At 34.1% G+C, this 15383-nt stretch overlaps 1 protein-coding gene across 1 annotated transcript in view; it reads right to left on the minus strand.

Moving 5' to 3' along the window:
- The window catches only part of LOC124367428 (trafficking protein particle complex subunit 11-like), a 66601-nt gene extending 57949 nt beyond the window's left edge, over positions 1-8652 (minus strand). The window contains exons 1-2 of the mRNA XM_046824236.1: positions 8345-8652; positions 613-837 (exon numbers count right to left, since the gene is read on the minus strand). Coding sequence (XP_046680192.1) covers positions 613-822 — 210 coding nt within the window. The 5' untranslated portion in view covers positions 823-837; positions 8345-8652. The remainder of the gene's footprint in view (positions 1-612; positions 838-8344) is intronic.
- Between the last annotated feature and the right edge of the window lie 6731 nt (positions 8653-15383).

The following is a 15383-nucleotide window of genomic DNA, read 5'->3' on the forward strand; positions in this document are numbered from 1 at the left end:
AGTCACTCATCTAATTTCTTTTAAATCAGGTGATATAGATTCGTAATTATGAAAACTCCTCGGGTCAGGTATCGTGCATGTTGCACTAAACCTGCCCTTTAGTTTATTTCTTAGCAAGTCAACACCAGTTTCATCCTAAAAGGAGATATCCAGTTTACTGCAGGAGAATAACCATTTGAAAGCATTTCTTATCCATACGGACGAGAGATTATTCATCACTTATTATGAAAACTGTTTAGTGTCATAGCACTTCCTGCATAGCTGTCAGGATGGCACGTAATGCGCTCTTGAATTCGTTGTGAGATTACTAGTCAAAGGGTTAATAAAGTAAAGTAAAGATGTCTTATTTTACCTGGTGAAGTTAGGGTTCAGAAGCCCTCTTAACACTTAATCTGGGAACCAACGGCTTAAGGTGACTTCCGAACCACCATCAATGGCTGTTCAGGCGGGCTGCTTGCAAGAACAGGATCGCTCAGCGGTCACCCACCCGAGTAGCAGCTACGCTCGACGTTGCTTGATCTGGTTATCTTGTGATAACCAATGTACCCACTACACTGCACCATTGGTTAATAAAGAGATCAATGAGAATTATAACAAACATTGGAAACCCACCTTTGGTTTCATCGGAGGGAACTCATGAACAGGCCCTAGAAGTTTGAAATGAACAGGAGAACGATCTTGTCTGCGGCTATTGGCTAGAGCCTCCCAAACAATGCGGTGCACAGCGTTGTTCAACGTGTCCAAACCAGCAACCCCGACCAAGGACTGTGGCAACCAACACAGTTCAGAGGGAAACTCCAGTCCATCCTCTAATGTTGCCATTGTTGATAACAAGTCCTGAAAATTGTGCATTGTTAACAAAACAATGAAGCTTAACGTTTAACAGCCTACAGTTTTAAACTTATATAAAAAGATTTGAACTAAGCCTACTTATTTCATGAAATACTAGTGAAGGCTATGAAAATAAACTATAGTCCACTTGGGTCCCTTACTCTTCTTGATGTTTATGAACGACATCCATACTTTCAAACTTCCTCATATATGCTAATGACAAAGATTTTTGATAAGGTTCATTCTGATGGTAAAGCCCTGCAATGCTCACTAAATAACATCGTTAACTGGTGCAGTTCTAATGGTATGGAGCTGAATGCTGGCAAATGTGTTGTACTATATTTTAAACGTGATTCTAACATCATCTTAATAGACTATTTGCTGGATAATGCTCCACTGAAAAGAGTTGTTAAATTCAAGGACTTGGGTGTGTTCCATTCATCTTCTCTCAGTCCCTACGATCACATACGGCATATAGTTTCTAGAGCCAACTCGTTGCTTGGATTCATCTTCAGATCAACTAAACACTTCGTCTCGCCATACTCTATGGTAATCTTGTACAAAGCCCTAGTCCGCCCTATTCTTGAGTATGGGTCTGGTCGCCTTATCAACTCAACCATGTACACAGTCTAAAACAACGTACAGAAACGCTTTGTCAGAATGCTTGGCTGCCGGCTTGGCTGGACCTATTTTGGCACTCCCATTGCTGAGATTGAAAACCAATTTGCTCTCCGTCCACTGGATTTGAGACGTCAAATCAGTGACTTGGTTACGTTATACAAGCTAGTAAATGGATTGATTGACTGCCCGGTTCTACTCAGCAGTGTTGATCTCTCTGTCTCAAGAGGAACCCGTTCCAGAACGATATTTCAAAGATGCCATCGTTCGACTTATTACTCCTACCACAGCGGCCTCTCTAGACTCCTGAGAACTGGAAGTGATATTGCTACTCATGTAGACTTTTTCAATGAATCTGTTGTGTCTTTTAAATGTAAGGTAGCTTCCATTATTTGATATGTAATTTAGGTATTCAGCTAGCCTATAGGTACTAATGTCAGTCTTGTTATTTATTTTCCTAGTTTAATTCAATATTGTTTTGTTACCATTCGTTAAGTAATGTATCTATTTGTTTCATATTTTGTTATTGTTGTGTAGTATTTATTAATCCTAGTCATATTCTTGTTACTGTTGTACTTATATATAAAACTATAACACTAAGTTACTCTGTACTATTCTATTTGTATAAATGGTGTGTACCGTTGAAATAAATAAATAAATAAATATAGTACAGATGTTACTTCTTGTTTGTCTGCTTATTCTTCTCTGAGTAAATTGAATCACCAAAGCAGTTTGTATCGTAGATCAAGCTGTTAGTTTAGTACGAGCAGTTAACCACTGTTAGTTTCAGTGCCAACCACTATATACGGACATCTGAAACCTTATTAAAAAATGCTGACATTTCTATATAACCACATAAACGGCTGAAAAGTCTTACCTCCTCATGGTAAAAGCCAAAGAAAAAACTATAAATAGCACATAAGGAATGAAACTTTGTCGGTATGCGCCCTGAGTATACTTCAATTGATCCATGAAGAAGGCATAGAATGTATTGTATTTAAATAATAATCAGGTCTGTTCTCATTGTAAGAATCAAACAATTATGGACTCTTGCAAGAAAATCCCAGAAAATTTTTATTGTTTTAAAAACAAAATAATAACAATTCATGGCCCTATCCAAGAAGAAAGAGAATGGAAAATTAGATTAGAGAATAGAAAACTAAGAGGCTTGCAGCAGGAATCAGATGGGGTGTAAGAAGCAGAGGATTAATATAGTTGAGGCATGTGGACACATTATTCATGAGGCCAAAGCCAACTGGGTTTGAGTTACCATAGGAGGAAGAAAGTAAGTATGACAAAGGTAAAACTAAGAGGCTTGTAGCAGGAATCAGATGGGGTGGCTCTTGTAAGAAGCAGAAGATTAATATAGTTGAGCCGTGTGGACACATTGTTCATGAGGCCAAAACCAACTGGGTTTGAGTTACCATAGGAGGAAGAAAGTAAGTATGACAAAGGTAAAACTAAGAGGCTTGTAGCAGGAATCAGATGGGGTGGCTCTTGTAAGAAGCAGAAGATTAATATAGTTGAGCCGTGTGGACACATTGTTCATGAGGCCAAAGCCAACTGGGTTTGAGTTACCATAGGAGGAAGAAAGTAAGTATGACAAAGGTAAAACTAAGAGGCTTGTAGCAGGAATCAGATGGGGTGGCTCTTGTAAGAAGCAGAAGATTAATATAGTTGAGCCGTGTGGACACATTGTTCATGAGGCCAAAAGCCAACTGGGTTTGAGTTACCATAGGAGGAAGAAAGTAAGTATGACAAAGGTAAAACTAAGAGGCTTGTAGCAGGAATCAGATGGGGTGGCTCTTGTAAGAAGCAGAAGATTAATATAGTTGAGCCGTGTGGACACATTGTTCATGAGGCCAAAACCAACTGGGTTTGAGTTACCATAGGAGGAAGAAAGTAAGTATGACAAAGGTAAAACTAAGAGGCTTGTAGCAGGAATCAGATGGGGTGGCTCTTGTAAGAAGCAGAAGATTAATATAGTTGAGCCGTGTGGACACATTGTTCATGAGGCCAAAACCAACTGGGTTTGAGTTACCATAGGAGGAAGAAAGTAAGTATGACAAAGGTAAAACTAAGAGGCTTGTAGCAGGAATCAGATGGGTGGCTCTTGTAAGAAGCAGAAGATTAATATAGTTGAGCCGTGTGGACACATTATTCATAGCCAACTGGGTTTGAGTTACCATAGGAGGAAGAAAGTAAGTATGACAAAGGTAAAACTAAGAGGCTTGTAGCAGGAATCAGATGGGGTGGCTCTTGTAAGAAGCAGAAGATTAATATAGTTGAGCCGTGTGGACACATTGTTCATGAGGCCAAAGCCAACTGGGTTTGAGTTACCATAGGAGGAAGAAAGTAAGTATGACGAAGGTAAAACTAAGAGGCTTGTAGCAGGAATCAGATGGGGTGGCTCTTGTAAGAAGCAGAAGATTAATATAGTTGAGCCGTGTGGACACATTGTTCATGAGGCCAAAGCCAACTGGGTTTGAGTTACCATAGGAGGAAGAAAGTAAGTATGACAAAGGTAAAACTACAAGTACAATTACTGCTTTCTATAGTTTATTGGAGAAAACATTCAAGGAAAAAAGAAGCTTTATTAGTATTTTATGGATATTGAATGAGCTTTCAACACAGCAGCATACAGTTCTATGAATACAGATGAAGGGGAGAGATGTTACACCACATTGGATAGTAGCTCTCTTAAATAGTGTTGTCTAGTTGGAGTAAAGCTCAGAGAAGAAACTGCCACAATCATTGTAATAAATAAAAAACACAGGTTCATAATAGTAAGATGCAGGATAATGTTTTGGAGGAAGCTATTTGGTACTTTGGTATTATCCAGAGACCACTATTTTTGGAGACTTACAAAAATTACATTATTAGACAGAACAGACTGTATTTGACGTACAGTGAAAATTACAAGTCACAATGACAATCTGACAATAGATAAGGGGAGACTGCTTTATTCTCCCCGACATTGCTTCTTTTTTGGAGGTAGAAAACGAGAACCGATCTCTATTCTTTCCAGTAATGTAGTATTTTTCAAGTCCCCGATAAAGAAATCCCTTCCAAAAATAGTGGTCTCCAGATAACACGTTATTTTTACAGAAATATGGCTTGAAAATATTCCAAACATCTAGCCCAGCAAGTATATACAAAATAATATTCAGTCACAAAAATAGTACTCAATAATAATAATAAAACACAAAGTATTATACAAATTATTCACATTGCTAACAACTAAAAATGTAAAGAAAAGTTAGATGCAGTAAATTTGATGACTGCATTATAATAAGCGGTCACAACTACAATCAGATCATGATTATTGATTTTAAATACTGAAAACAATATTGACCTATAGATACTCAAACTAATCATTGCCAGCCGTTTTTATTTCATTATGTACTAAGTAGGCTAGTGACGTCACTGCCAGCTGTTGTTATTTCGCTTATCTACATAAACGAAACAACAACATACAACATTGAAACAACGAGGTTAGTGACAATAAGAACAATGGCGATGAATATGCAAATATTGGCCAAAAATGTATTTTTAAACATTGAGCAAAGTTTTAAATACAAACTTCATAGATCCACTAACTTCTACCCACACTATAGAATCTGATTGGAGAGCTACAACAAAATCCTTAAAAACTGTTGTCAGAAGTGACTGGATTGCTGATCATTTTGCAGAATATATCTATCAAAAACGAAAAGTAATGATTATTGGTGGTGATCCATTCTAGCATTTTTTAAATGCAATCACACATCTCTGCCCTGTGGAGTAATTGTAAGTACTACGCGACTCAAGAGTAGTTGAAATACAGTTGTTATTTATATAATTTGAAATAAATACATTTCTACTACATATAGAAGTATAGATTCTTTATAATACAATTTTAAAAACCCACAACATTAATCACTTCTACATTATCGTTCAAAATGTAATCAAAGTAAAATCGTATTTGGAAATACATTCAAAGTGATATCATATACTTGGTTATTAAATAATGGCGGCAAGAACAGTGACGAACGTGTGTTCTTTATTTTACAAGGAGTCACGTTTAAGGTTAGTTAAAGGTAGGTAAATGTTATTGTTTTGTTTATAATTATATGTTTATTTTACATTTTATATTATTTTTTATAGCCTATTAATTTGCAAGATTTAAAACCAGAAAACTAAATTGGGGAAGACTTTAATAAGCAGCCTACACTCGTTGTTCGGTTTTTTTTTGTCAAATTGTTCAATATATTATCCAACTCTGATATAGAAAAATCGTACACAATAAGAGTTATAATAAATTACCGTAACAAGAAAAATCTCGTTTATTACAATTTAAAAAACATTAATTTAACACTAACATTACCAACAAAACCAACTAAGGCCTAGACTTAAATATCAAATAAACCTTACAATATTTATAACTTGCCCAGCTTGACAGCAATGAGTAACAACTTTTGTGAAATGGAGGAAAGAATTTTCCCCATGGGTTACCAAGAGCCAAACGTACATGTTGAAGCCACTTAAACTATCTCGTTACTTGTGAGAAATATCACACATATTTTCCTCATATTCATCGCCATTTTCAGTCTCAAAATATTAGTTACTTCTTGCTGTTTACATTAAAACTGATATAAGTAATAAGGAGAAATCATATGCTAAGTTAAATAAATTGTAATATCGAATTATGCCTTCGGATAAAAACATTAAACAGTTCGACAAAAACAACCGAATAACGAGTGTAGGCCGCTTATTAAAGTCTACCCCTAAATAGTTCATTGAAATATCTATTGCGTTATTTAGTCTGACATTTTGCTTTCATTATTTTTAGATGGTTGGATGGTCATGAATATTGATGATTGGATATAATTCGATAATCATGATGCGATTGTGGCGGTGGCTGCTTATTACACTGCAGCCAATTTGATAACAATAACAAACTGATAAAATCTGTCATTATAAACTGAAGAAATTCTTGACACAGGTTAGAATGCAAAGCAGATGTCATATTTTGAGGGAGAAGACACTAGTAAAAAAAGTCAAACATGTTGGGTAGGGTCCAATAAGCGGACCCGGTTTTTTATATCGAAATTGGCAAACGATATTACTTAATCATAACCATCGATATAATCAATCGATACTGATTAATTATTTTTAACAATTAACTTAAATAATCTATATGAACAGCTGTAAACACTTTCAAATAATACAATTAAGGTAATATTTTAAATTTCACATAAATAACATTGTGTATTAAAAATGGCTGTCAATCTTAGGAAGCTTCACGAAATTGCTTTAAAAGACGATAAAACATGTTTTTTATGGCTTCAGAATGTTGGGTTAGTACCTAAGAATCCATTATGTGATATTTGTGGAAAGATAACAAATATAACTGTCAGAGGAGCTAACATGGTCGTCTTTAGATGCAAAAAAGAAGGTAATGGTGGACACAACTTTAGTAAAAACGCACTGAAGAATAGTTTTTTTAAAGGGTCAAAGTTCGGAATGCGCAATATTGTGACTTTAATGTACTTATTTTCCAGAAATCAGACAAATTACGATTTTTTAATTCTTGAGTGTAGTTCTGATTTACACAGTCCATCTAGAAGTACGATATCTGACTGGCTGTCGTTTTGCAGGGGAAGTGTGTTTTGTTTGGATAGATGATAAGTTTAATAGGGAAGATAAGCTTGGAGGTCCTGGAGTGGTGGTGGAAATTGATGAGTGTAAAATTGGTAAATGTAAAAATAACAAAGGGAGGTTGGTAGAAGGAACCTGGATTCTACGTTTAATAGAAACTATACCGGAAGGACAAACGAGATGCAAAAACTCTCATTCCTCTCGTACTAAAACATGTGCAGCCTGGAACAACCATAGTTACAGATATGTGGAAAGCATATTTTGGATTAAGTGATTGTGGTTTTGTCCATTTTACTGTGAACCATAGTGAAAACTTTTTAAACCCAGCAACTGGTGCCAACACTCAGACAGTTGAAAGTTCGTGGAGAGCCGTAAAATGTAGTCTAAGAAGTGGTATCCCAGCCGACCTTCCCGCAGATCACCTCTGTGAATATTTATATAGAAGAGAGGTACGGTTTTCTGAAGAGGACGCATTCAACCATTTCTTAAAAGCTGTAAAAAATTGCTACCCAGGCGAAGACATGTAGATAGTTCAACAAATTTCCGTTTCCTATTCTAATTATTTTTTGTTCTAATTTATTTTCTATTCCCAATGTTTGTTATCATTTCTTAATTATTTTTGGTTTTGCTGTTTGATTGTTCTCGTTCTGTTTCATTTAGTTAAAGTTATGAGTTTCCCTGATTTTGGTTATGTTCATTTATTATTTGTTACATCATTAAATTCACATTTTAATTTAAAACATATGATTGTTATTACTTTTATATCGATTGATAGTCTATGATTCGATATGCGAATATTAGGTATCGATGATTATATTCTTCGATATAAAAAACCGGGTCCGCTTATTGGACCCTACCCATTTTGTTTTCTTAGTTATAGTACCTAACCCTAATCAATGTAAGTCAGCAATTTCTAGAATTAAAGAAACTACGATTCATCCTGGACCCTTAGATTGATAAACTAATTGAGATTTAACCGAAATTCGAATACATTAGTAATTATTGTGTGATATGTGGTTTGCAAGTGCCTAAAAACTCTGATGGAAATGAAAAGTATATTATTATAATAAATTTTGTGCAGTGATTTTAAACTGTTTTAGATAACTGGCTAAAGTAAAAATTATCCAATGGGCTATCCCCTAGAGCCTGGGAAATGTCTTAAATGAAAGTTGTCATAAATACTGATGAAGTTATGCATATTTATTCTGAATATCAATCAAATCTCCATACTGTGCCTAGTTCTTAAAAAGGTTACCTGGAAAATGACTGCACAACCCACAAATGATATCTGGTCCTCAAAATGTTAACTAGATTTAGTTGATAGGTTAAATAACAAATTCCCTTTGTTAATTTAAAGAATAAATTGCATCACTTTTAATTTTAACAAAATAACTACACATTTCACATAAAATACATAAACAAAAGATTGAATACTGATTATATTATCACACGACTAGTTAAAAATTCGATAATAGGCATAACCCTATCACTTTGTATCACTCGTAAAATCCAAACCCAACCAGCAACCAGTTGTCATTCGTCAACATCACTAACAGAGTACAGAAACAGATGATGAATATGATGATACAGAACAGAACAGAACCGACAGATAGCAGTTGACAACTTACTGAAAATGAAAATAACAACTGAACATCTGATTATTGTATGTATATGTATCATACTTACATTTACGTGTGTGCGCGCGCGCGTGTGTGTGAGTCTGTGTGTGTGGGTGTATGTGTATACAAAAATATATATTAAGACAATATTTCAGGATGAGTCTGAAAAACCAGACCTAATATTGTGCAAAAACTTATGCAGAGTAAAACATAAAAAATAAATAACATAATTAGTATAAAGAATAGGAGAGTATCTTAGCATTTTGGGCCCCTTCTAACTACGGCGTACATTACTGCAATCAGTTGTTGAATGTTACCGATGATGAGGGTAGCACACAAGGTCTAATGACTTTATGTCTATGAATATTTGAGAAGTTTTCTACACAAATTTAAAGACCGAACCGAATGGTTATTCGTGTAGATGACATAACATATAAACCACAAAGTATATATTCACTGCAATTCTGAGATCATATTTTGGACCCTTGAATTTTGTCGAGTTTACTTGTTGCAAACAATAAACGTTCCAGTTATGGTTTCTTTCACTATTTTTACTTTCTCGTTATCAATAGCGTCATTAAACTTTAAAAAAATGCATGATAATACGCGAAAAGTTCGTAATTTTGAATATTGCTCTCATAAGTCAAATGATCATGCTTCAAAGTAGGAATAACAGAGTGTATATCTAAAAAAAACACGTTGTTGTTTTCCACATATTGGGATCACTCGGGTAAATATCAAATATGTATTTTTATATAAATCTATACTGAATTCCTCTATTCTCTATACTGAATATATATATTCTTATTTAATACCTATGGCTAGTTCATTTAATAATCTTTTAAAGGGGAGCTCAGTATCCCTGCCAACGTTGTCTGATAGCGTGGTTTTCCCGAATGAAATTCACGATTCGAGTAGATGGGTGAGACAAAAATTTGATTTTGAATATGGGAGTTTAACAATATAAGTTTTACTTCTCTATTTAATGGTGTTCATAAAAATGTAGATTACTTTATATATTTCAACACAAGCAATTAAATTCTAAGTATCGTTAAACCATCGTTAATTTCTGAACAAAAGTTTTCCAATTAACTTTCCCATTATTTAACCTTAAGTGAAGAGCGCTTATTTGAGGCTAAGTGTAAACACACATATTTATAGCGAATGATCAGAATCCAACTTAGGCCAAACATCCCGTACTATAGATGAAGTGGAGTTTTTGACCAACTATAAATCAAGTATGTTGAGTTTTTAGATAGTCAGATTTTCGAACATTTTTCATAGGTAGTGTTACAAACATAGAACGCCACGAATATTGGAATCCATCCCTATCTTCAGGTGTCAAAAACTTAAGGTATAAGGTTATATAAGCATACAAAAAAATAATCATTATCTGGCGATATACTGTCATAGTCATGGATAACTACAGGTCCAAGTCGAGCGTAAAAACTCAAGCATATATATATATGAGAGTCGAGTATTATCACAACAAGCGCACTTCAGTACAGGTTCTACGAAAGAGTGCAATTGGCGGCGACCAACAGAATAGACAGGCCCGTGCTACGTTGCCCGGCTCGGCGGGATGTTGTTACAACGTGAAACAAGTTTGGAAACGCCGCTCAGTCCTCGTAGGCTGCTCCCTATGGTCACGTGCCAAATAGACTCCTCTCTTAACTTCCTATTGGTCCCTACTTTAAACAACTTATCCGCACGCATCAGGTATGCCATAGACTGAGCATTATGGGACAAAAGGCTGAGAAAATAATCAAAATGGGCACTCCCCGTAACAACGCAGCACATATTTAAAACAAAGGGAGACAGGATTGTTATAGTTGGGAAAGGGATAAAAAGGCAGCTACTTATGGTATTCCATTTTTGTCATTGATCTCAAATACATAACGTGTGATCCAATTGATTGTCTAAGTTTTCTTTTAATGTTACAGTTGGTTTAGGTCTCTTAGTTCATTCATTTTATTATTGGTAGCCAAACTGGCCTAACTTCAACAGAAGTTTGACTTGGCACCTGAATTGCTACTTTTATGTACACCCTCTCAAATAATGGTATATGTTAGAAAAAAAAATCTTGTCGTGTTGTATTACATTAGCTTCATCCCGTGCAATGTGATTTTCAAACAAGGAATGTTGATTTATTTTAGACTTTACTACTAGTACTCACTTTTAATTGTATTTTTGTCTCGCCTATGCTATTATATCAGGAGGCAGGACTATTCCTGAACGACTATATAAGATATGAGCGCTAGTTGCGTACTACACTCAAAGGAGCGGTAGTCAAAGTACCTACTTTAATTTTATTGTCTGAAGAAGTTTCACTCTTAACGTCTAAGATAAAATAAATTAATACGAATAATAATCGCTTTTACGTTCTTTGCAGTTTTTATTATTAACAATGTTTTAGCACGATTTTCTAATATCAAACCACATGCTTTTGGTAATGATACTATCCAGAAATGAAAACTCGCTTGTTGTCACTTTGAACCTACAGAGCAGCCTTAATGATCTTCAAACATTGTTTCATAAATGGAGAATACGTGTCAATGAAACAAAGTCTACACGTGATGTTTACTCTCAATAGAGGAAACCCGCAGTGTTACTCTTAATGTTTTCTTGTTTCAAGCTGACAGCGTAATATGTGTAGACACACGTTTAGACAAGCGTTTCACTTGGAAAGAACTTCAACTAGATTTAAAAAAATAAAACGGTAATGGTTAGTTGGCAAACATGCAAAATTACCTTTAGAAAATAAAGGTAGTATTTATAAAATCATTATATAATCTGTATGGGCCTATGATATTCAATTATGGAGAGCAACTTGAATATCAAATAGTACAACGCGTTCAATCCAACATTTTACGAGAAATTGTTGCCCTAGCACTGCTTTTTAAACTAATTATTGAGCTCATAGAGGTTTGCATCCAATAATGAGAACGTGATCTCAAGACCTCTTGTTCAAGTGCGCTTTCAGTACTAGCTGCCACCATGTTACTGAACATGAGCTGACAAAAATTATTTTATCTTTAGACAATAAATATACTCTGCCGGTCATAATGAAATCCCAATTGTTGTATTCAAAAAATTACGTTTTATCATTACATATATAATAAATTATCTTTAATTGTTATTCCCGTTAATTTAAGGCTACGAAAGTTGTTTCTATTTAAATAAAATGAAATTTGGGGGTGATTTATCAAATCCATTGTTGATTCTACAGACAAAGAATAGAAAGTAGTAAGAATTGTTGTAGATTTAAAGGCTTTTGAGAATGTAGAATGAATTCAAATACTTTTAAAGCTGGGAATATGTATGACTGAACTTTCATGGTTTAAATCATATATTTTTGGAAAAAACAACACCAGAAATCGTTTATTACAAAGAACATTCCAAATCAGTTATAAGGAAAGTTTTAAGTCAGGTATCACACAAGTAAAATATAGTGTTCCTCAATGCTCCATTTTGTGGTCCTCATTGTTTATATGCTACCTAAACGGTCTGCCCGGGCTGGTATGGCACATTTCAGTGTATCTTTATTTTGATGGTACCAATGTAATACTTTCCAGTAAAACTCATGAAAGTATTGAAATTTCCTATCACTAATTAAAGATTTTTCAAATAGTAAAACCTACTTATAAATTCAGACAAATCAATTTTACAGCATTTTCAACAAGACAGGCATAAATCAAAATGAATTCTAGTATTTTAATTGACAATGAAGTTATTGATGAAGTTCATGTAACGGTTTCTTGGTCTCATAATAAATAAAAAATTGACATGAGATGATCGTGTTCTAAGCACAATTTCTGTTCAAATATATGCATGGAATTATAGTTATGCAATGTAATATTGATACACTGAAAACCATTTATTGTGCTTTAATTCAATCCCACACATCCTTATAGCATAAAAATTTAAAGAGTTTTAAATAGCATGGTTTTCTTCAGCAAAAAGGGCATTGAGAATCATCTTTAATTTAAATTGAAGAGAATCGGTGATGTAAGTTTTTCCCAAATTTAAAATTTTAACGGTTTATAGTTTACATACACACAAAACTATAAGTTTGTTTATGGAAATAATAATTGCGGATAGTAGAAGACACCAATATAACTAGCTTATAGAATTGTTGAGTATCACAGAATAGAGCTCTTTAAGAAAAAAACTACTTTTAAGTAATATTTTTAACTGCGTGCCTGAACCATTTAAACTTGCACAAATACCTGTTAAATCTTTCATTTATTCTTTAGACTGGGTTTTAAAGAGGAAAAGATAAATAATTGTTAAATATGTAGGCAATATAATTATCGGTTTGTAAAATTTTCTTATTAATAAAAGATCATCCAGAGGGTAGGTTAGTAAAGATGTTAGTGTAAAATAGGTAGTATCTTTTGAATGATTTCAGTTATCTTTGACTCTATTCATTGTATATCAATGTAAATATATTGAATACAAAATTATTTGATTTGAAACCAAGAATCATAAGATTGTGCAATAAGATTTCCAATAGGGTCGAAGTATTTGGTTGACCTGTGTACTTGGATTTTACAATTGACAACAATCTCAAATGGACCACAGACTGGCAACCTTTGCAATAAGATTTCCAATAGGGTCGAAGTATTTGGTTGACCTGTGTACTTGGATTTTACAATTGACAACAATCTCAAATGGACCACAGACTGGCAACCTTTGCAATAAGATTTCCAATAGGGTCGAAGTATTTGGTTGACCTGTGTACTTGGATTTTACAATTGACAACAATCTCAAATGGACCACAGACTGGCAACCTTTGCAATAAGATTTCCAATAGGGTCGAAGTATTTGGTTGACCTGTGTACTTGGATTTTACAATTGACAACAATCTCAAATGGAGCACAGACTGGCAACCTTTGCAAAAAGCTGGTTACAGGACTTTATATTGAAACGAGGATTAGTCTATAAGTAATCTAAAAACTGCATACTATGCAGATGTGTCACCCCTGATACTAGTAAAGTAAACCTACAAAGAACCCTTATTCTTTAAAAAATGCATTTTAGCAGGTCTACAACCCAGAGAAACACATTGATTAGTCTCTGCATAATCACTACGGTGTCTCTATAAATACTTCAAGTTATAATGTTTGCATACTATAAAATCTTGACAATGGGTAGGGACCTGCACCCACCGGGCTGGGAATTTTACATCAAATCTCAGAACAGTTGTGATGCCATGAAGAGAGAGCTCAGAAAATGGTTGCTGCACCATCCTATACTAACTATACAACTGTTTTGAAGCACTTGTATTTTCAAGGAATGTACAAATACATGTCATTTTCTATATAAAACTAGAGTTTTAGTTTGAGTTTATTAGTGATAATACCTGTAAGTAGATTTTAGAACAAATAACTTTTCCCCTTGAATCTGTCTGATAAATTTTCAACTCATCATCAGCATTTCAGTTGGATTAGACGGCATGAAAACTACCTCACATTATTATAAATTGTTCATGAAGTTAAAAACAAGCTAACCTAAGAATTCTTTAAGTTAAAATGGAAGAAAATAGTTGTTTGAGAACCATATTTAGCACCTAACGTTTAATACATTTCTTGGAAGGTTACATTGTGCATCCTTACTCCCACTTTATTTCCTGGCTACATCATTGCTACAATGGTAATAATGATAATTATTATTATTCAGTCAAATTCTGATCACTCAAGGCAATTAAGAAGAAAATAAACCCTGGGCAATATAAAAACTATTATGGGAAAACACATGCAAACTATTGACAACATTTAATTCATAAGTAATAAATAACTGTTTCCGGGTAGAGCAGCTACCATTTTTGTATTGAATTATAAACTCAATTTAACTAGAAATAAACTAATCAGCGAACTTGGTTATTGAGTCTTATGTTTACTATCTCAAATGGAAAGGAACCAAGCTCTGACAACTTGGTACAAAGTCGATCAGCTCGCTCAGACTCATTACCAACTCGTCGGAAGCCTAAGCTATTACTGTGATCAATCTCTTTTCAGAAGAATTAGTTGTTCTGTTCATTACTAATAAGTGTTGCTATGTTTTAAACTAATGTGTAACCACTTCCATTTATATTGTAGTGTGTACGTTTTTTACCAATTACATACAAGGGTGGATCCAAAGAATTTTTTATTGTTTACAAACTCTCACATTGTCTGATAAAATACTAACTCGAATAAATTGTTCTAACTGAATAAAGAACAAAGTAATGCCTTTACTCGCATTCAACTGTGCAGGTCAGAAATTTGTAGGAGTAGAATGAATATGAGTCACTAGAAGTCAGCAAATGCGAATAGTGAATTCAAGTCGGCTGACCTTGATTGTCAGAATGAATCAGCTGACTCGAGAAGTCAAGGTACTCAACTCAGCACATCACTAGTACAGAGGTAAAGATCTAAAAACATTTAATACTATGTCAGTTTGCTGAAACAGTAAGTGGACTTGTTTATTTAACATACGCTACAACAATATTTTCAGATGAGATAATCTGCCAGCCACACTGTGTTGCTTAAATTCTATGTAAAAATGTAATGATGTTATAATATAAATAAAAGATACATAGTTTTTTTTAACTATTAAGTACAGGAAATTAAGGTTTTTAATTCATGTACTTCATAAATGCTAATATAATACAATAATTCCTTTCAAACCATT

This window comes from Homalodisca vitripennis, chromosome 8 (assembly GCF_021130785.1).
Source record: "Homalodisca vitripennis isolate AUS2020 chromosome 8, UT_GWSS_2.1, whole genome shotgun sequence".
Classification (NCBI taxonomy): Eukaryota; Metazoa; Arthropoda; class Insecta; order Hemiptera; family Cicadellidae; genus Homalodisca; species Homalodisca vitripennis.